The sequence below is a fragment of the Chelonoidis abingdonii genome, chromosome 9, assembly GCF_003597395.2.
Source record: "Chelonoidis abingdonii isolate Lonesome George chromosome 9, CheloAbing_2.0, whole genome shotgun sequence".
Taxonomy (NCBI): domain Eukaryota; kingdom Metazoa; phylum Chordata; order Testudines; family Testudinidae; genus Chelonoidis; species Chelonoidis abingdonii.
This window is the reverse complement of record NC_133777.1, coordinates 15,553,167-15,575,334: the sequence shown is the minus strand read 5'-3', so window position 1 is coordinate 15,575,334 and position 22,168 is coordinate 15,553,167. Positions and strand designations below refer to the sequence as shown.

The 22,168-nt window shown below is 43.2% G+C and overlaps 1 protein-coding gene across 1 annotated transcript; it reads left to right on the top strand.

Annotated features, from left to right (window-relative positions):
* Positions 1–2,059: 2,059 nt before the first annotated feature.
* KDELR2 (KDEL endoplasmic reticulum protein retention receptor 2) lies at positions 2,060–21,081 on the top strand. Its single transcript, XM_032802160.2, has 5 exons — positions 2,060–2,264; positions 14,146–14,246; positions 16,064–16,222; positions 17,791–18,043; positions 19,847–21,081. The coding sequence occupies exons 1-5, from the start codon at positions 2,174–2,176 to the stop codon at positions 19,879–19,881; spliced, it is 639 nt and encodes a 212-aa protein (XP_032658051.1). The 5' UTR covers positions 2,060–2,173; the 3' UTR covers positions 19,882–21,081.
* The last annotated feature ends 1,087 nt before the right edge of the window (positions 21,082–22,168 follow it).

Genomic DNA, 22,168 nt, shown 5'->3' with positions numbered 1-22,168 from the left:
TTGTGGAGGCAAAAACGGCAACAGTTACAGGTAGGCGCATGTTATTCGAGTTATTCACACACAGAAGGAGTTTATACAGTTTCATTTAGCATAATTTTCCCTACAAGAGTAACAGAACTCACAGGAGCCTGAAATGCTGATGAGTAAGGGGAGTTTATTCAGGGTGTGCTGGGGTTCTGTGCGGTGGGAAGCAAAGCTTGCAGGGCACCTACACTGCACTCTCCCAACATTTTCCACAGGAGTTAATCCTGGAAGATATCTCGCTGCTGCAGGTCACCTGGGAAGAGTGGGAGGGTCTTCTACAGCGATGCAAATTCCGACCTGGCCCCTGTGCAGCAATGGTTCTCCCACCCCACGCGGCACAGTGGCGTGGATGCGTTAGCTTGACTGGGACAAGGACCACAATGGCTCTCCCTATAAACTTGCGCGAGCGCATTGCCCACACTCTGGCTGAAACTTTTGAAGCGATTACTGTGGCCGGTTACCCTGACGTGATAGATCACGTCAATGGGCTGTTCCACATCTAGGCATGCATGCATGCAGCCCTAACCCTCCCTCCTCTCCCAAAACATTTCCATCCTGAAAATAAAAGACACTTACCGGGAACTCGCTCCTTTGCTTGTCCTTCACCAAGTACCGGCTGCTGCGACTGGCTACTTCCTCCTGGCTAGAGAAGAGCTCCTGGCTGCATACCTCCTGGGATTTCGGGGTATCTCCCCCCCACCCCAGTACCCTCACTCTTGGTTTCCTCCTCATCCCCTGCTCGGAAGTGTCCATCGTGGTCCTCGGATTGGCAGTGGGGTCACCCCCAAGTATCACGTCCAGCTCTTTGTAAAAACGGCAGGTTGTGGGGGCAGCACTAAAGCTGTGGTTTCCCTCAAGGGGTTTGCAATAGGCACTCCACAGCTCCTTCACTTTAACCCTGCACTGCACCGCATCCTGGTCATGGCCCCTTTCCAGCATGGCCCTTGATATCTGCCCATAGGTATTGTAATTCTTACAGCTGGAGCGTAGCTGGGACTGCACAGCTTCCTCCCTCCAAACACTGATGAGATTCAGCAACTCGCCTTTGCTCCGTGCTGGGGCTCATTTGGCGCTTGGATGCATGGTCACTTGGAAAGATTCACTGATTGCACTCCACATCTGGCTGAGCAAACAGGAAGGGGATTTTTAAAATTCTCGGGGCATTTAAAGGGTGGGTCACCTGAGGCCAGGGCAGAGTGGCTGAGCAGGCATTCTGGGATACCTCTGAAGGCCAATAACAGTGCTTTTGGTGGCCACACTGGTGAAGCAGCGCTGCAGTTGTTATTCCCCAGGCAGAGGTGGAGTACATGCAGCGCTGTAGCCAGGGAGATACAGCACTGTATGTGCCTTGCAAGTGTGGACGGTGTGTAAGTTGCAGCACTGTAAAGCCACCACCAGTGCTGCAACTCTCCAGTGTAGCCAAGGCTGCAGCCAAGGGCTAAGCGAGAGCGATGAGCACAGGAGTGCCTCAAGAGGGGCAGGCACTTTCTGAAACACAGCAGAAGACACAGTCCCTGGCCCAAGACCAGTATGTCCTGTAAGGCACCCCTGGGGATGGGGACAGGAAGGGACAATCTTCTGCAAATCTCTGCCCCCCCCCCCCTTAGGCTGCACTCCGGGGCGCTGAAGCACAGCCCCGAACTCCCGTTTGGCAGAGCTAGTCATGCCCGGAGTGCAGATGAAGCTGTTGGATGAGGGGGTGGGGGGCGTCAGGGAGAGGACACAAGTGCTGAGGGCTGTATTGGGGGAGCGGGTGACCTCGTGCACCCGGCTCCTTCAGCCCAGCAGCTCTGGCCGAGCAGCGAGTGACTTGTCTGGGGAAGGGTGGGGGCTGCACATTAACAGCCCGCCGAGCAGAGCCGTGTCTGCTGCTCGTGGGGGACGCCTCGCGCCGCGCCGCGCCGCGCCCCTCCCGCGCGCGCCAAACGGGCCTGGGGCCTCAGGGGCGTGAGAGCGCGCCCAGCCCCGAGGCGGGGGAGGGATGAGAAGGGGGCGCGTCCCCTGCGGTGGGGGCGGGGCCTCCCGCTCCGGTTTCCCAGGGTGCATCGGGCGCGCTGGCTATCTGGCCACGTCTCCGGGCCACGTCGCTGGGTGCCCGTTGAGCTCTCGCCATCTTCGGTCCCCGGCTCCGGGCTCCCCTGCCTCCGCCATGAACATCTTCCGCCTCACCGGGGACCTGTCCCACCTGGCGGCCATCATCATCCTGCTGCTCAAGATCTGGAAGACCCGCTCCTGCGCCGGTGCGTGCCCGGGGGGACCGCGCGGACTTGGGGGCGCGGGGCCTGATGATCCCTGGGCGGACCGGACCGATCAGAGCCGGCCCGAGGGAGCGGGGCCTGGTGTTCGCTGGGAGGACCGCGCCGACCCGACGCGGGGGAGCGGGGCCTGATCCTCCGATGCGGGGAGGGGGACGGAGGGAACTAGCCCGACCGGGGGAGGGGAGTGGATCGATCTCGCGGTCTCCTCTCAGCCCCTTCTGTGGGGAATCCCGCTTTTCCACAGGGGCCTCTGCTCTTCCCTCCAGGTGTGGGGCACCCCCACCCCAGTAGTTGCCTCAGTTGCCAGGGGCACTGAGGTGGGGAGCGGTGCCGTTGCTGGGGATTGGAGAGAGGGATTTTGTTGTGGGGGGGGCATATCTGACTGCTCCAGCTGCTGGAGAGGGAGAACTGTCAGCTTTTCATGGGGCACTCACAAAATCCCCAGTTGCAGGGAGAAGGGGGAGTCTTTTCTGAAGAGCTGCCCCGCGTGTAGACAATATGAAGACTTCCCCTTTCTAAATGTGGGATTCTTGGGTAGATGTGAATCAGGGAGACTCCTGTCCTTGCCCTTCCGCCCCCGAAAAGTACTCCAGGGCTGGGGTAGCTCTAAATAAAGGCGATGCGCTTCCATTGCCTCCTCGTGTGACAGCTCTGATCATGTTAAAGGTTTAGTGGCTTTAAGCAGTTGCAGTTATTCATTCTTCAGTCCCTGACGCGCTGCAGAAAGCACTAGTACTTTCCTCCATCCTACAGTTGTGCAACTCATTCCTTATGTAACTGCCCAGTGCAAAGCGAATGAATGGGGAGATGGTTTGGAGGAGGAAAGGAACGAATTTCCTGGAAGGCAGGCAAGCGTCACTTTGCACAACTACATCAGAGTTGCAGAAATAAGATTAACTTCTCAATTTTAAGTGAGCTGTGCTTATTCTCTAGCAGTGTCCAGCCTAAATTTTCCTCTCTCTGTATGCTTTTCTTCTTTAAGCACAGATCTAATTTGCAAAGGGCAGGCTTTGGTGCAGATGTTTGGAGTAGCTGACATTGCAGTTTTCAAATCCTGAAGTTTCTCTTGCAGTCGTCCTGTTTTATATCTAATCACACTAATTTGTGCTCTTAATACCTTTTTCAAAAGGCATTATGTTGCCATCCTATTAAATTTGGGGATTTTGAGTGGTTTCTCACTATATTGCCAACTACAATAGAAAATTGGAAGCAATTGACTGAATCCGGGCTTGAGAATAGGCTCTCCATTGGGATCCCTGGCCTAGTCTGACGTGGCAGCTAACTGAAGGTGTGGTGGATTGAGCTGCTAGGAAGAGGGATGATGTTGAATTCTGGCTGTACGATGTCAGCTTTTCAGAACCACTATTCTCATGGGTCTATAGTTTAGCTGTGTAAATTCACTGTCACTGCATTGGTGGAAGACTTGATTCCTATTGTACGTTTATTAGTGCTTTGTCTAGTCATAGTCATAACTCTCTCCTGCTTCAGAGTGGGGCTTCCCTGGACTGATGTGTGTTTAAGTAGGGGGAAACCCCAGTGTGTGGTGGGATCCCCTGGGTGGTGGTTTAAAAAAATTGCTAAGGATCATGATGGATTCTCCATCACTTGAAGTTTTTTTAGTCAAGATTGGATGTTTTCTAAAAATATGCTTTAGGAATCTTTTGGGGGACAATTATACAGGAGGTCAGACGAAATTATCACAATGGAATCTATATCCATAGAGAAAAGTGATGGGGCCTCTACTATTTCACTCAGTTAATAGTAGAGCTATCTGGAAATAGCTTTGGAAGCAGTTTTCTACCATTGTACATTGTTCCAGACTGCTAGAACTACTGCTGCTCCAGTGATTCAATCTAGGTGCTCCATGTATGTGTATTAAATAATCTGCCCACCCCACAGCTATCTGTAATACTAATTCTCCTACAGCCTGGCCTTCAACTGGAGCTTCTTTTGGCCCTCAGTGAGAGCAAGTATTCCTGTAACTAGTCCTTACTGTCACTTGTTGGTATAAAGCATTGCCTACATTAATTTTATAGTGAAGCAGGAATGACTAAGGTGGTGGGCTAACAAAGTACAAGTAGAGAGTTATTATAAATTAAGAGCCTCAAGGGGCCTGAGGATGGGGAGATAAAATGGACGGTATGTACAGGTAGTATGTTGTGAAGCATCTATAAGTCACACTTACCAAATTGAAATGTCTAATACCCTGTGCAGGTAGTTCATCGAGCGTTTATTTAGCAATCTATGAACAAGCAAGCTAGATGTGGAAAGGTGAAGAATATGGAAAGACTGATATCTTGTGTCAGCTACAGTCACTATTAATTTGGTAGTTTGGGGAAACTGTTTTTTAAAGTTACCAATTTTGAGTTACAATATTTGTCACAATATGTAAGTAACTTGGTTTTCTAACAAAGTTTATTAGGCTATCTAGCAGTGAACTTAGGATGTAAATACAATGGCAGTTCAGAACGATTTACAAGGGGCCCTACAGATTAATGTTACTTAAAACATAATCCTTGCCAGTAGAGTTTACGGTCAAAGAGCCCAATTCTACAAATCCTTCTTGATATGAGTCATACAAATAAAGAGTTTTGGAATACTGGGCCCCATGTCAAGAAACAAATGCAGAGAAAAGTGTGTCGTTTGGGAGTTTAGAAAGACTTCTAATCCAGGCATATGAGATATTGAAGAAGGGCTATACTGAAACCAGTGACCAAGATGAAAAAGGTTATATTTTCTATTAGTTGAGTGGTTAAGGTGCTAACCTTAGATTCAGAAGAGCCTGGTTCAATTCCCTGCTTCACCAGACTTCTTATGTGATCTTTTTGGAATACTGGGGTACTTATAGCAGCAAACATACAATATAAAATAGAATTTAGTCCCTTCTCCGCTCCCCCAAAGGTGCTTAATGATCAAAATGCTATTGGTTCTCCAAAGTCATTTTCTCCAGAGTTAGTAGGTTTTTGGAAACAAACAAACCTTTCTTTACCTGTGTCTCCAGTATGTTATAGAGTTGTAACATCTCTCCTGGGGGCTGCTTTTCTAGCACCAAGAAGTGGAATAACATGTGTTACATAGAGCCCCAGACTCCTCCCACTCCCAGAATGCCCTTCTAAAAGGAAATTAATTAACTTTTCTTTAGCTCTTTTAGTAGGAAAAATCTGCTTTATGCTCTTATCTATTCCTTTTTGTGAGATGGAGATAAATTTACCAAGGTTTATTTTCTTAAAGAAAAGTCAGGTGGAACTAGGGGGAAGGAGTTCAAATCCTCCTTTTCTCTTCTCTCAGGGCTCTAGCCTCTGAGCCGTAACAACGAGTGAGAATAAATTCACTGTGGGCTTTTCTTCAGAGGCTCATCCCTTCTGCGGTTCATTTGGGTGCAAGTGATCATGTAATGATAGCTTTGATGATTCTAAGGAAAGGAAGGAGTGAGAGCACTAGAATAAGGGCAGTGGACTTCAAAAAAGCAGACTTTAACAAACTCAGAGAACTGGTAAGTAAGGTCACGTGGAGAGAAAATCTAAGGGAAAAAGGAATTCAGGAGAGCTGGCAGTTTTGCAAGGAGACAGTACTGAAGGCTCAATTGCAAACTATCCTAATGTGAAGGAAAGATAGGGAGAGGCCAATATGGCTCCTTCAGGAGCTCTTTAATAACCTGAAAATCGAAAAGGAATCCTACAAAAAGTTGAAACATGAACAAATTGCAAGGATGAGTACAAAAGAAAAGCAAAAAGATGTACAGCCCAAATGAGAAAAGCTAAGATACAAAATGAGTAAGAGACATAAAAGGTGATAAGTTCTGTAAATACATTATGTGCAAAAGAAAGATAAAGGAAAGTGTAGGCCCTCTGTTTAGTGGGGAAGGAGAGCTAATAAGTGATGACATCAAGAAGTCTCGGGTGTTTAATGCCTGTTTTGCTTCAGTCTTCACTAAAAAAAATTAATGGTGGCCTGATAACGCAGTTAATATTAAACAACAAAGGGGAAGGAATGTAAGCGAAAATAGGGAAAGACCAAGGTCAAGAAAGTTTAGGGATGTTAAATGTATTCAACTCAGCAGGGGCTGATTAAATTCATCCTAGAGTACTTAAGTAGGGTGACCATATTTCTCTATGCTGAATGTGGGACACCTAGTAAAATTACTCATATTCAAGCAAGTTCAGCAGCAATCAGTCAGAACAATGCAGTACAAATGTTAAAATTAACATCAGGTTGACTGAGCCTGTCAAAAAGAAATACTGCTTAGTTGGATTCTTTTTATTTACCCTCTTATCTTTAAGGCTTTAGGGTTCACATTAGGAGGGGTGACACACACGAGGAGATGTGACACATTCCTGTACACCTCTCTCTTACATGGGGGAGGGTGGACACAGACTGACCCACCCAACCCTCCCTACCTGGTGCTCTCCGCCCTCCATGCCTGGCTGGGCGCCCAGGATGGACCCACCTCTCTGGAACCGCGTCTTCTCAAAGCAACACATGGAGTGTGGGGGCACGCAGGGTCACATGCCCTCCCCCCCTCCCCCAATTTCTGTCAGAGTTCACACCAGAATGTAGCCAGCAGTAGCCTTTTGGTACTGTGCGGGAGGGAAGGGAAAGGAGCTGCTTCCAGCTGCAGGGGAAGGGGATTCGGGGAAGGAATGACCTGACCCATGTCTTTGCAGAGCTCTTCTCTTCTCCCCCCTTCCCCAGTGGTTGGAAGCAGCTTGTCCATTCCTGCCTGCACAGTGTTGAAAGGCAGCTAACGCCTTCAGGGTGTTGCTGGCCACCAACATAACCCAGCCACCTGTTGTCTCCTGGCTACAGTGTGGGCAGGAAGGGGTTAAGCCCTAAGGATGCATTGTGTACTAGGACCCAGGGAACCTGACTACAGGGGCTTCAGTGAACCTGGCCAGAGAGGTGGATTGCCAGGGAAGGATGCCTAGGGGGTGGAGCAGCCCTGTGCTCCATAGGGGGAGGACTCAAGGGGGACGGGTGAAGAGGGTGCTAAGCACCTGCCCAGCCTGCTGCTGTGGAGCTTGCAGGGCCGGGATGCAACAGGCTGGAAATCACTTCTTCCTTCCACCACCACACCAGAGCTTAGCTGAGTGGTAGAGAGGCTTCCCCATGCCAGGGCTCCACAAGGCTTGTCTCCTGCAGACCAGCGCCCCAGGCCAGCGAGTCTTGGGCTTTCCTGAGGTGCCAGCCAAGCCAGAGACGGTAGGGAAAGGAAGGAGCCTACTGGCCAGACTGTTGGTGAGCTGAGCACTCCGACTAGGGGCTGGTTTGCTGCACTGTGCTGGGAGCGAGATGTGCCCCACCGGGGGAGATATGGAGGAGCCATGGGACTGGGGGGCGGAGTGAAGGGGAAAATCAGGGAGAGGATAGAAAGAAGGGGAGCACGTAAAAAGCTGATCGGTGAGTAGCAGAGGAGACACATAACTGGCTGCTGCCTGACGCCTGCCCATACACACAGGCCTCACAGCATGCAGCCAGTGCCGGCCGGAAATGGGCCAGGGGGCTGGGCCCTGCTGGCTGAGAGCCAGCACACAGTGGGGGCTGTGCTGATGGACCAGCAGAGGGAGCAGACGGCCCCACAGACTGCATCTTCACCCTGCCACCAGCCTTGCACACCTACCCCCATTGTCAGCCACTGGACCCCCTCACTCACTGCTGGTGGGCAGGTGACTGGTGAGCAGGGATCCAGTCAGTAGCAGGACTCACCAATACTGATTGGGGGGGGCATAAAATATGGGACAGTTTGTCTGTTTTTAAGAAAGAGTCAGGACACCTGCATGAGGGCTTAAATATGGGACTGTCCCTTTAAAAACGGGATATCTAGTCACCCTATACTTAAGGAATGAGATGAAGCAATCTTGGAATTGTTAGCAGTTATCTTTCAGAACTCTTGGAAGACTGGTAAGGTCCCAGAGACCTGGAGAAGGGCAAACATAGTACCTATCTTTAAAAAGGGAGAAATAGAGCACACAGGGAATTATAGACCAAGCAGCCTGACTTTGATCTTCGAAAGATGCTGGAACAAATTATTAAACAATCAGTTTTTAAGCACCTAGAGATTAATGGGGCTATAAGGCAAGAACAAGTCATGCCAAACCAAGGCAAAATTTCCTCCTTTGACAGGGTTATTGGCCTGGTGGATGGGGGAAGCAGCAGATGTGTTAGATCTTGATTTTAGTAAGGTTTTTGACACAGTTCCACATACATGCTTATAAGCAAACTAGGGAGATGCTGTCCAGATTAAATTACTATAAGGTGAGTGCATAACTGGTAGAAAGACTGTACTGAAAAAGTAGTTTTAAGTGGTTTGCTGTCAAACACGGAGCGTGTACCTAGTGGGGTCCTGCAGGAATCAGTCTTGGGTCTGGTACTAGTCAGTATTTTCATTAATGACTCAGATATTGGAGTGGTGAGTGTGCTTATAAAATGTTCAGGTGAAACCAAGATAAGAGGGATTGCAAGCTTTTTGAAGGACAGGATTAGAATTCAAAATGACTCTGACAAATTGTTGAATTGGTCAAATTCAACAAAGTGAAATTGAATAAAGACAAGTGCAGAGTACTTCACCTAGAAGAAAAAAATCAATTGATAACTACAAAATGGGGAACAACTAGCTATGTTGTGGAACTGTTGACAAAGATGTGGAGCTCATAGCTTAATATGAATCACTAATATGATACAGTATCAGAGGGGTAGCCGTGTTAGTCTGGATCTGTAAAAGCAGCAAAGAATCCTGTAGCACCTTATAGACTAACAGACGTTTTGGAGCATGAGCTTTCGTGGGTGAATACCCTCTGTGGGTGAATACCTCTTCGTCGGATGCATGTAGTGGAAATTTTCCAGGGGCAGGTATATATATCAAGCAAGCTAGAGATAACGAGCTTAGTTCAGTCAGGGAGGATGAGGCCCTCTGTTCTAGCAGTTGAGGTGTGAAAACAGGGAGGAGAAACTGGTTTTGTAGTTGGCAAGCCATTCACAGTCTTTGTTTAACCCTGAGCTGATCCTGTCAAATGTGGTTCTCAAATGATGGTGTCCATCAGCTCAGGGTTAAACAAAGACTGTGAATGGCTTGCCAACTACAAAACCAGTTTCTCCTCCCTTGGTTTTCACACCTCAACTGCTAGAACAGGGCCTCATCCTCCCTGACTGAACTAAACTCGTTATCTCTAGCTTGCTTGCATATATATACCTGCCCCTGGAAATTTCCACTATATGCATCCGACGAAGAGGGTATTCACCCACGAAAGCTCATGCTCCAAAAGTCTGTTAGTCTATAAGGTGCTATAGGATTCTTTGCTGCTAATGTGATACAGTTGCAAAAAAAAAAAAAAAAAGTGTAGTATCATTCTCTGGTGTATTAACAGGACTGTCCTATGTAGGAAATGGGAGGTAATTGTCCTGCTCTACTCAGCAGTAGTGAGACTTCAGCTGGAGTACTGTGGCCAGTTCCGGGCACCACACTTTAGGAAAGATGTGGACAAATTGGGGAGAGTCCAGAGGAGAGCACCAATAATGATAAATCGTTCAGAAAATGTGACCTATGAGGAAAGGTTAAAAAAAACCTAGGCATCTTTATAACTATAAGGGTAGTTAGGGCCTGGAAAAGGCTTCCAAGGGAAGTTGTGGAATCCCCACCACTGGATATTTTTAAGAACAGGGTAGACAAACACCTATGAGGCATGGTTTAAGTTTATTTAATCCTGCCTCAGCACAGGGCTTTGGACATGATGACTTCTCAAGGTCCCTTCCAATCCTACATTTCTATGAATCTATGATTTTTCCTGTGGGAGTTTGTCATATCAGTGTTTGTTATATTCTAAGAATTCTGTAAACATCAGCTTACTCAAATTTGTCTGTAAGGCCATTCCAGAAGCACATCACCCATTATAATGGTACCAGATAACACTTCGGCAGTCACTGAGGAATACCCAACTGTCATCTTGAGGGCTTTATGCTATCACTTACAAAGCTTGTTTGTAGAGCAGTATGTAACTTAGCACCAAATATGCATGCACCCTATGATTTTCTCAGACATTAAGGAAGGGTGCGAGCAAACCGACAGATGGTTTAACTGTATGACCCCAAAGTAAGGAGAAAATTAGAAATAATTAAAAAACAAAAGTCCCAAAATGAATGATTCCCAAACTGTAGTTTATGGACCATGGAGAGCTGGCAAGTCATAGTGCTGATTCCTCTTTTTTGTCTGCTTCTGTGTGTGTCCAAGGTCTGTGTTCCAAGAAGAGCTTGAAGGCCTGAAAAAGCAGCTGGAAATGAAGGGGAGACAGGCTATGTACCTCTATTGAGCCACTGATTCCTAAGAGAAGGAGACGAAATAGGGATTGAGACCTCAAGGAGGAGGTGGTTTGTGATAGGGAAGGGGAGACCACAAGACAATTTCTGTATATGAGAAGTGAATAACACTATCAGTGTTTGAGAACCCCTGCCTTAAATTGTTCTGGTAATGTGTTAGATTAAGTGAGAGGAAGGAATCCAAGGGGAGAGCAAATTAACTCAGGTAGTACTGTTCATTAGAGCTTTGGCAGAAAATGCAGATTTTGGATAGCCAAACTGCTTATTTAAGCTTTTGAATTAGGGCTTCAGAAAAATATTTATCACACCAAACAGCAACTCAGAAATAATTACTAGGAATCTCTTTGTGTTGAACTCCATACAGGATGTTGCTGCTGACTTTATTTAATATAATTATAAATGTCCTTTTTATGACATGGAAGTCAATATAACATGCTAAATAATGTGCTTCCGTGAACTATACTCTTGGAGAAATTCTATGCCACTGTGCACACGCAGAATTCATGTCCTCTACAGATTTTTTTTTTTTTTTTTCCTCTGCAGAATATAGATTCTGTTGGAGAGGTGCTGCAGTTACACTTTCACCTACCAGGAGCTGCTGTGGCTCCTGCAGAGAGGGCAGTCAGCAGAGAGGGAGGGGGAAGAGGCTGCATTCCTCACAATGGGGACAGGTGAGGAGGCAGGGGACGGGTACATGGGGTTGCTGGGAGGTCGCAGTCTGGGGTTCAGAAGGGTTAGTGGTGGGGGATAGATTGACATGGGCTAAGGAGCTAGTGGGGTGACAGTATAGAGCCAGGGGCTAAATTGGCGGAGGGCTGCAGGGTCACATGAGGACGGGGAAGGGAGGCTGTGGGGCTGCAGGGAGTAGAGGGCTTCAGGGTCAGCAGGGAATAGGGGTACAAGGTGCAGGGACACATGGGGACAGGGGCAGATGCGCATGACTGAATGGAAGGGGCTAGAGGTCAACCAGGGTCTGCATGGGGGATGCTTCCCAACTCTCTAACAATCCCCCCCATCTGCAAAAAACCCCAAAACAACTGTTGCATACTTTTTCCCACCTACATTCAACAACCCTCCTGCTTCCCTCCCAGGCTCTTTCCCTCTCCCTCAATTCCTCCAGTACCCCTGACTTCCCCAGGCCTTTGCACGGCTTCTGAGGGATGTGGGAAGTACGTTTCTATATTGTAGTTTAAAGGAATTACTTAAGAGTTCTGTATTAATATGCCTAGTAAGGAATCTATTTGTCAAAAAAAAAAACAAAAAAACCCCCCAAAACATTTCCTGAATCTTTTTTTCCTCTGTCTATATTGTTACAGACGTACTTGCTGGCAGGTATTTTGAAATAAATTGCCAAAATAATTGAAACTGGCATGATATTTTGACAAATATTCAGAATTTTGCAGAATTTTTAATTTTTTGGCATAGAATTTCCCCAGGAGTAAAACTGACATGTACAGATTGTTTTCTGTAATCCATTTCAAATTAGATTGTTTGCTCTGCAAATTAACTCATGAAATTGATTTGTTCTTCTGCAATATCCCTTGCCAAGCGTTAACGATAACCTGCAAGTGCAAGGGCTGTCAAACTACATGATGTATACCCTAAATGAGCAGGGTAAGAGGGGCATTATGCACATATTTAATATAAAATTGACCTTTTTTCGTCTGGTAGGTCTTGGAATCAATACCTTCCATGGGACCAGCTGCACTGACTTCACATTCATCACTGAACCTTACTAAAGGCTGTAGCCGACTTATATGGGAAAGACAAGTCCATATTTTCTCCAAAAAATGCCATTTTAGAAAGATTTTTTAAAAAATCTACAACGGTTTGGAGGGGGTTATTTTTGGGTTCGTTGGTTGTTTTGGTTGTTGCAAATCTTAACTTTTCACAGTAGGCTGATTCAAGTCTACAGTAGGTTCTGTACCTGGGCTGATACCAGGTATCATTGGTGGGTCTGGACTTCAGAGGCCAAATAAATGGATTTACTTTTATATTCAAAATATTCTAAATGCCCATTTTCAAGGCTTGAGAACTCCATTCAGCTGTGGCTAATGGTGAGTGGGGGCTTAGACCATACATTTCTTTTTTTGGAAAGTGAGATTGCAAAATTCCAATTTAGAAAAGATATAAACAAAAACTATATAGTGTTTGTTTGGTTTTACTTTATTATGCTAAGATTTAGATTATTGGCAGTTGGTTGATACTAGAGAGAGTGTATTAAGCTTCCCAAATACATATTTATTACATATGAAAGTTGTAATAAAATACCTAATTAACAATATATTACAATTAAGGTATTCAGGTAATACGGACTTTTTGTATAAATACAGTTCGTTTAGGTGCAAAGCATTGTTTTATTTGCGGGAAACTTTACGCAAAGCATTTCCCTCTCTGCATGGAGAGCATCATGGTTGAACTTGCTCTGACCTGATCCTAAAAGCCATTACTAGGAAATTAATTCCATGGACCTTAATAAAGAGGAGTAAAGATTTGCAGTGCCAGGTTTTAACTTTTATAGCAACTCATAAAACAGGACAGATCTATAAATGCTAGACATATCTTACCCTCTATCTCTGAGCCTTTGAACAGATTAATCCATTTAGCTAAAATACTTGGTAAACTACTTTCACTCAAAACAATCAGGAATGAGGATAGTCATATAGTAATACAAATGTAGAGCAGGTGATGTCACTGCTGACAGAGTATCAGATCAGAATGGTATTATCAGGCAAGGACACTACAGGTAACATTTTCAAAAGCACCTAAGACTTATTGTCTTCAGTGGAACCACTCATAGTCCCTGAAGTTAAGCACATGCAAGGTCTTTGTAGGATTGGCTATGCAAGCCTAAATCCCATTTTCATTTTTTAAAATAAGATTTAGGCTCCTAGGTCACATAAGTCCTTTTTGTAAATGTTACTGTACATACTAATAAGCACACTTTCTGACTATTCTATATAAAATTTATTTGCCTAATCATGTGGAGCAATTGAACTGTAAGAGTAGATTGCCATATTTACTGTTAAAATAGCTTTAATTCCTTTCAAGTCACTAAGCAACTGGTGGTTGTGTGCTCCTCTTATCCCTGGAATATGCAGTATCTCTTGTCTATTTTTGCATCTTTGGAGCTGTCCAGTATGTAATTAATGTATAAGGGCATGTGACAACACTGGTTACAATACAAAGCTAATTCTTACTAATATAATTGAGCTCTGTTATATAGAAACCACTAGTGGTGATACTGAACAGATGGCATAATCTTCAAAAGTATGATCTGCAAACTGTATGGCTTCTAATAACTTTAACTAAATCTTGTATCATGCTGGCACCTTTTCCACTGCATAGTTTAGTGATGCCAGTGCACCTTAGTTTGATATCACTAACACGCACAAATTCATGACTCTGTTGGTGCTTCTCTTAGTTCTGAGAAGTCAGTCTCTGTCCTCACTGTGCAGGGAAATCCAATCCTGCACTTTCACCATTTACTTCTACACCTTTAGCAGCAAACATTATCCTTTGTTATATATAATAATTATTTCATTTATTGCTTTAGGTATTTCTGGGAAAAGCCAGCTTCTCTTTGCTCTGGTCTTCACTACCCGTTATCTGGATCTCTTCACTTCATTCATTTCATTGTATAACACATCTATGAAGGTACAGTATTCTGCATAAGTGAGAGAGGCTAGTCATTGTTTTGCACATACAATTCCTTTAACTAAAGCCTTTTCTAGTAGGTGATGGTCTACTGCTTTGGTAACTTAAAGGACAAAGGAGCTTCAGACAAAGTATATAGAAATTTGCATTCCATTCAAATACTCTTTCCCACCAAAGAAACCTTCCATAAGCTATTAATATGAGGAAATATGACATCTAAATCAGATGAAGCTGCAACTATAGAAAATGAGTAATTTGTTAAAAGCTGTGTAATAAGATGGACTTTTCATCATGGCATTTAGAGCTTTATGAAGATCAGTTATCACAACATTGTAAGATAAACCATATACTGTTTGTAAAAACAAGTGATCTTACTTGCCCAAGGTTGCTGAAGAAGTTAACAGCAGAGCCAGGAACACACTCCTGGAATCTTGAGTCCCAGTTCAACACTCTAACCACTACTAGATTATATGAGTAGAGGCTGAGGGAACTGGGACTGTTTGGTCTTCAGAAGAGAAGAGTGAGGGGGGGATTTGATAGCTGCTTTCATCTACCTGAAAGGGGGTTCCAAAGAGGATGGGTCTAGACTGTTCTCAGTGGTACCAGATGACAGAACAAGGAGTCATGGTCTCAAGTTGCAGTGGGGGAGGTTTAGGTTGGATATTAAGAAAAACTTTTTCACTAGGAGGGTGGTGAAGCACTAGAATGGGTTACTTAGGGAGGTGGTGGAATCGCCTTCCTTGGAGGTTTTTGAGGTCAGGCATGACAAAGCCCTGGCTGGGATGATTTAGTTGGGGATTAGTCCTGCTTTGAGCAGGGGGGTGGACTAGATGACCTTCTGAGGTCCCTTCCAACCCTGGTATTCTATGATTCTATATTTCTTCAACTTTGATGTTCACTTTGATATGTGTTACTTTGGACGTTGATGGGGTCACGTTTTCTTAACTCTGGGCATATTTGAATATATTTGTCTTTTAATTCTTGCTTTTTTAAAATATTATTTTCTGCATAGAATCTGACAAAGCAGTGGAACAAAGCACACTGTGTACAGTATTATGGCTAGTCAGTGATAGAAAAGGAAAAAGAAATAGAAGGGCTTTAGGGATGTGGTCTTTCTCCAGGCTATGTGGCTTTTAAAGTGTTAGAATGGCTCCGTTGGGTAAGCATGATGCTATAGCTACATGACAGAGCATGCATGAGGATCAGATCTGTGTTTCTGATCACTGCATAAAATTTCTAATATCCATGTGCATGTTGCACTGTAATTTTCAACTATTCATAACTTCATATCTTTCAGAACACCCAAAGCACATACTAGTAATGGATTATGCAGCTGTATAATTTTAAGTTTAAATGTTTGGCAGTTTTTAGTATCCCCTTCATAATTTTTCTGCAAGAGGGAAAATGTATTTTTCCTCCCAATTCTCTCCACTCAAACTTCTGAAAGAGTTTTGTTGAAACTTCCTTTAGTCACTGTTAGCCAGAAGTAAGGTATGGAAAAATGTAGAACTAAAGGTGAAATGTGAAAATAGAGGGTTATAATGGAAACTGCCTTGCATCCTGTATGAAAGAAGCCATCAGGTTATAACTTGTATAATTATTTAGATTAAAATTGTAGAACCAAGAGTTACTGGCCTTTGAATTAGTACTCTATGAAGAGGAGTAAAACACCATTCACTCCTTATATTCTTTTGCAGTGTCATATAGACAAACAGTAAGTTTGTTTTTTTGGTAAACAGTAATGTATTTTTTTTGGTTAGGTGGTGTACAGTCATACGTGTCTTCTGTTTTTTGTTTTTTGTTTTTTTTCTTATTAGGTTATCTACGTTGCTTGCTCATATGCCACTGTATACCTGATCTACATGAAATTTAAGGCTACCTACGATGGAAACCATGATACATTCCGAGTGGAGTTTCTGGTGGTTCCTGTTGGTGGACTCTCGTTTCTTGTCAATCATGACTTCTCCCCTCTAGAGGTTGGTTGAGGTTATTTCTGATATTTTAAGTTTGTTGGTTTTCTGTGATAATGTAAAGATGATGTAATTTTATTTAAAATATGCTTTTAACAGTTAGAAATGTTTCAATATGAAAAAATATTTTGAGGGTGTATTGGACATCCTATGACAGATATAGTGATCCTGCACCCCTAACGTACCTTTAAACTCTCTGAACTTCAGTCAGTATGTAGTCTGTGTAAAGTATACAGGTTCTGGCGCTTGAAAGACTGAATTTAGTGCTCCAGTGGATGGTCACTTCATTATTTTATCAAACAGAAGCATATATTGTTTAGCTCACACTCATGGTTGTGATACTAATCCAGCAATATCATTTGTCTTATGTTTTTGGGCATTTTTCATGCTTAGCAGACTGGCAGCCAGTAAGAATTTGGTGCCATCTAGTGAAACCAAAAAGAATTACAAAAATTCTGAATCATTATACTGTATTACAAACTTCTAGAGTATTTGCAGAAATTTGTAGCCACACTAGAAATACAGTAAATTTGTTTATTGTTTATCAGCACAGAAAATAAATGCTTCACTATAGTATAAAATATACCCTCCTGTATATATTTTAATTGGAGTGAAACTGAATTTTTCTAGGCCGTAGGATTGTCAGATTTCATTAAGGAAAGTGTCTTAATATTGTCTTAATATCCTTCATTGCAACATTTTTGTTTTTAAATCTCTCCCTTTTTTTTTTCCTGTTGACTCATGAGCTTTCAGCCAGTGTTAAAATGCTCGATTATTGTGATTTCCATGGATGTTGCAAAACTTTAGGCTAGATGCTCTTTTCATTTAGGCATAAAATGGAATTTTACCTTCTTGTCTGCTTTTTATCTGGAGAGTACACAACAATTGTAGAGTGATAATTTTTTCCCCCTCAGTTAATAAGGTAAATGAATAAGAATTCTTTTCTAGTCAGCTAAAGGTTTTCCCCAATTAGAGCCTGACCCTGCAACAAGTGAAGTCTATGAAAGTTTTGCTACTGCCTTCAGTTTGTGCAGGATCATGCCCTAATTGGGGTGGGGGTGTGTGTGTGTGTGTGTGTGTGTGTGTGTGTGAAAGAAAATAGGAGGAACTTACCCTCAATTTACTAGCCTAAGATTCTTTGTTTAAATTCTGATCCAGAGAGATGAAAAGTGGCCTCAACAATTTGGAGACTCTCTCAACATCTCACAGAATCAAGTCTCTTAAATGGATTTCAGGGTGCTGCAAATCTTTAACTTAAAGCCACATACTAGGAAGCATTGACTTCATCAGCAAACTACTGCTGCAGGCTCATTAGATAGCTGATTCAGAGAGTCTCTTGTCTACAGTCACTGTGGCTGTGACTCATCTCAGGAACAAGTCTATGCAGTTTACCTACTTGTGCTGATTGGAGAAGGTTTTGTCTGGATTTGTGACAAGGAGGACTTGTCAAATTACTCTATTTGTTCATAAAATTGTTTGGTTTGACCTCAGTTTTTACCCCCAACATCTTCCTGACTCAGAGGTATGGAGGGAAATTAGTGGTACTGAATGTATTTGCCTTTTTTTTCTTTCAGATCTTGTGGACCTTCTCTATCTACCTTGAATCAGTTGCTATCCTCCCCCAGCTTTTTATGATTAGTAAAACTGGAGAAGCAGAGACCATCACCACTCACTATCTTTTCTTCTTGGGTCTGTACCGTGCCTTGTACCTAATCAACTGGATTTGGCGCTACTATTTTGAAGGATTCTTTGACCTCATAGCTGTTGTTGCTGGTGTGGTCCAGACCATTCTTTACTGCGACTTCTTCTATTTGTATGTTACAAAAGGTAAGTAGTACAGTAACTGGCAGCATCAGGTTGTATTATAATACCCTGTAGTGTCAGGCATGGTTAAATTGACTTTTTTCTAACTGACTGTCTGTACTGAGGTCACCAGCTTGTTAATATTATATGTAAATTATTACAGTACATTGTTTAATAGTTCTGGACCTTTTGAGGGCCTGTCTCCACTACAGGTGGAACCATGGTTCTGATGAGTCTCTTTGACATAGTTAAAACTAATGTAATTCAGTGTATTCACATTGCACCTTTTTTGGGCAACAATCATTATACTGTACATCCCTGCTTCCTGAACCCTGTAAAATCAGCACAGCTCTTCCACACTGTTTTTAAACTGGTAGTATGAATCTGAAGGGGCGTCTGTCAAGATGGAGAATACCTCCTGGACAAATAAGATTTGATTGTATTTTATGTTGATCCAAGAAACCATCAGCCCTGTAGAATCTGTTAGCTGTTCTGCCCCTCCTCATATTTCCTCCGATCTTGTCACCCCAAAGTTGCATATTTGTGACTCTTATTACTTTGGCTAGGCCCACTATGGTAGATCACCACTGCTGGTTCATTGATGTTATCATACCCTGGCCTGGCAAAATTCATGATGTTAGAATTTAAGAATTTCGATGTGTATGCAAGGGGGCAGAGTGGAACTGTCTCTTCTTTCCATATACAGTAACTCCTCACTTAAAGTCATCTTGGTTAATGTTGTTACATTGGTGATCAATTAGGGAACATGCTTGTTTAAAGTTGTGCAATGCTTCCTTCTAACGTCATTTGGCAGCCACCTGCTTTGTCCACTGCTTGCAGGAAGAGCAGCCTGGTGGAGCTGGCTGGTGCGTGGTTGGAACCAGGGTAGACAGACAGCCCCGCATCAGCTCCCCTAAGTTCCCTGTGAAGCAGCTGCCCCGCAGGCTATCAATTGCAGCTGTCCCTCCCCCACTGTCGTGCTGTTCCTGCCCTCTGCCTTGGAGCTGCTCCTCGAGACTCCTGTTTGCTGTGGGGGGGGGAGGGGGAGAGGGAGACTAATGTCAGGGTGTCCCTGTCCCCCCACTCCTGCAGCCCACTTACTCCATCCTCCATAGAGCAGAGAGGACACAGGACAGAGGGAGCGTCCAGGCAGCTGCGGTCCAGTCTCAGCTTGCTGATCTAATTAACAAGGCAGCGTACTTCTGAGCCCACTCTTCATACTTAAGAGGGGAAATGCCCAACGCACACGCACACACACGTCTGCCCTCCCTCTTTTCCTGCTGCCTTGTACAGCAGAGTGTGAGAGTTAACCCTTGAGGGCTCAGCCAATTGCTAGTTCATCATTTAGCAGTAAGGCATTTCCTGAAAATATCCCACCGTCTGACTCCTCCACCTCAACTAAGCTTCACAGTCATCATCACTGTGTACCAGTATTAAATTGTTTGTTTAAAACTTATACTTGTGTGTGTGTGTGTGTGTGTGTGTGTGTGTATAGATAAATACAGTCTGGTGAAAAAAATTTCCCTGGAACCGAACCTAACCTAACCTCATTTACATTAATTCTGATGGGGAAATTGGATTTGCTTAACGTTGTTTCGGTTAAAGTTGCATTTTTCAGGAACATAACTACGACATTAAGTGAAGAGTTACTGTACTCTCCCAGGGAATTTCATGGCAAGGAAATGAGAGTTAGGAGGACCTGATTATACAGCATTCCTTACAAAGAAGTGATTCTGTCTGATAAATTGTATTCCTTCACATACTTCAACAATTTGTCCATGGATACATCTATGTATTTAGTAACTTTTTCTCTTTTTTTTCCCCTAGTACTAAAAGGAAAGAAGCTAAGTTTACCAGCGTAAGTGCCAAAAATCATCACCAGCATCTGTCCTTTTGGGTGCTTGGACAGAACAATCCTTACCACAAGCAAAGGTGAAGATGCTTGAGACAGAAAGTCAGAAATGCAACTCTCTTTTTAGCACAGGTAATCATCAGTGGCTCTGTAAGAACAGAGGAAAAACAACCAGCGGATTTCTGTTTGATGCATCTTGCCTCTATCTTTTTTATTACTATGTATAAAGATTTTTTACATAAAGAAACTTATACTGTATTAATAAATTCAGTGTGTAGTTTCAATTTGAATAGTTCCAAAAGTGAGGTTTTGTGAGGTTGTTTATGACCAGAAATAAGTACAAACAATTTTTTTTAATTTTCAAGGATTCTTTCAAATTACTGATGTATTTCAGTGCACACATGTGTGCTGCCTGATGGATGGTAATCATTATTCTTCCCCTTCATTTCAATTTTCATTCCACTATATTTATTTTTTTCCGAAAGGTGAATTATATCTGTCAACTTAAATCTGAACCCACTGATATTTGATGTGAAGTACTTGTGACCAGTATGCTATGCCATGTGCCAGTAGGGAGTTTCCTATGAAAACATGTCAGTGCCATTAAGGCTGGCAGTCATGTTTTGTTACAGATTTCTCTCTTTGGTTCCTTCCCTTTTAAAAACAGGCTGTTAAAGGATGTTAGGGACTCCATTCTTATGGCCACCAGGGTGCGTACCCTCTGTGTCTTTGATCTGTTCTCCTGGAAGGCAATCCAAGTGATAAAGTATTTGGTGGCAATGCAGGTTAGAGACGGTAAGGTGCTTGACTGTGTGGTTTAGTGGTAAACATTTCTATTTTGTCCTTTATTCAGGAAAAGATGGTTAAACTGTTTTGGATGTAGAACCCTACTTTCATTAGTAGTAATATTGTTGCAGCTATAAGGATGAATAACCCATGATAGTTGTCAATTGCTGTAATCTGTAGGTGATCATTTTAAACGTCTTCAGTTTTTTAATGAAAACTTTACAAGTAATGTCCATGTTCAGCTTCAAGTGGTTTTTGATGTATCACTTTTGGACAATTAGTATGATTTTTATAAACTTGTTTGAAAATCAGCAGCACCAATTACCATTCTTTATATTCTTTAAATGATTCCCTTTTTTACTGAGCTGTTGCATGATTTATCCTGTGTTACCATCCTCAATAAACATTTTATGAAATGGTGTAAGTTGTATCTTTGTTCTTAAATTACAACTTTGCATCATCCTTTGTCTGGATGAACAGGTGTAGTAACAGACGATGGTTTAAATTAATTTCATTGTTGCTGTACTGGTGTTTGTGGGGAAAGTAGATGTATTATCTTTAAATTACAGAAACATCTGTTAGTATGAATGTATTAGAAAATTATCTTAAAAGTGGGAATAAATCTGTTGCTGCACTAGATTGGATTTAGAAATGTGACAGAGAAGATGAGTGGATCAAACACAGAGGGTATGGATGGTCTACTGTTTTGAATACTGTATTGGGACGCAAGAGAGATGGGTTCAGTTCTTGCCTTATACTTTGTGTATGAACTTGGATAAGTGACTTAATGTACTCTGTACCTTAGCTCTGCATCTGTAAAATGGTGATAATACTTTCTCCCTCACAGGGGTGGTGTTAGGATAAAATCCAGTAATGATTTTGAGGTGTTCAGATACTACAGTAATGAGTGACAGATAAGTACCTGGATAGATTTCATATTATTCATTACTATTGACTTGCATTTGGCTACATTGTATTTGGTTGATATGGGTCCCTTTATTTTCCTCAGCTGTATTCCACCTAACTTCAAATGTAAATGAGATTGTTTTTCAGCTACCAGTCCAACTACTAGAGGCACTTCTATATTCTCATACCCATCCAACAATTTTGTGACTTGCTTTTCCCACATCCTTTTTCTTTTATTTCTGCCCGTATTTTGTGTGTTTCTCTCCACCTCTAATACCGTCCCCAATTCCCCATTTCTTCCCTAATGTTTCCATCTCACCTGTCTTCTATACCTCTTGAAAACCTGCTGTCCCTGACCCACACCTTTGGGGAAAGGTTTGTTTTTTCTTCATTGAAGTTAAGACTGGTTTTGATCCTAGTTGCAGCCCATAAATTGAACATAAATTTCACATGTGGGCATCTCCCTTTCTGAGGCGGACACTTCTGTAAGTAGAAAAACTCTATCCTGAGGTCTGTACAGGAATTCTGTTTTTTCTATACATATCCAGCTTTGGGGGAGGTGAACATGGAATATTACTGAACACACAAAAATTACATTAAAAGGA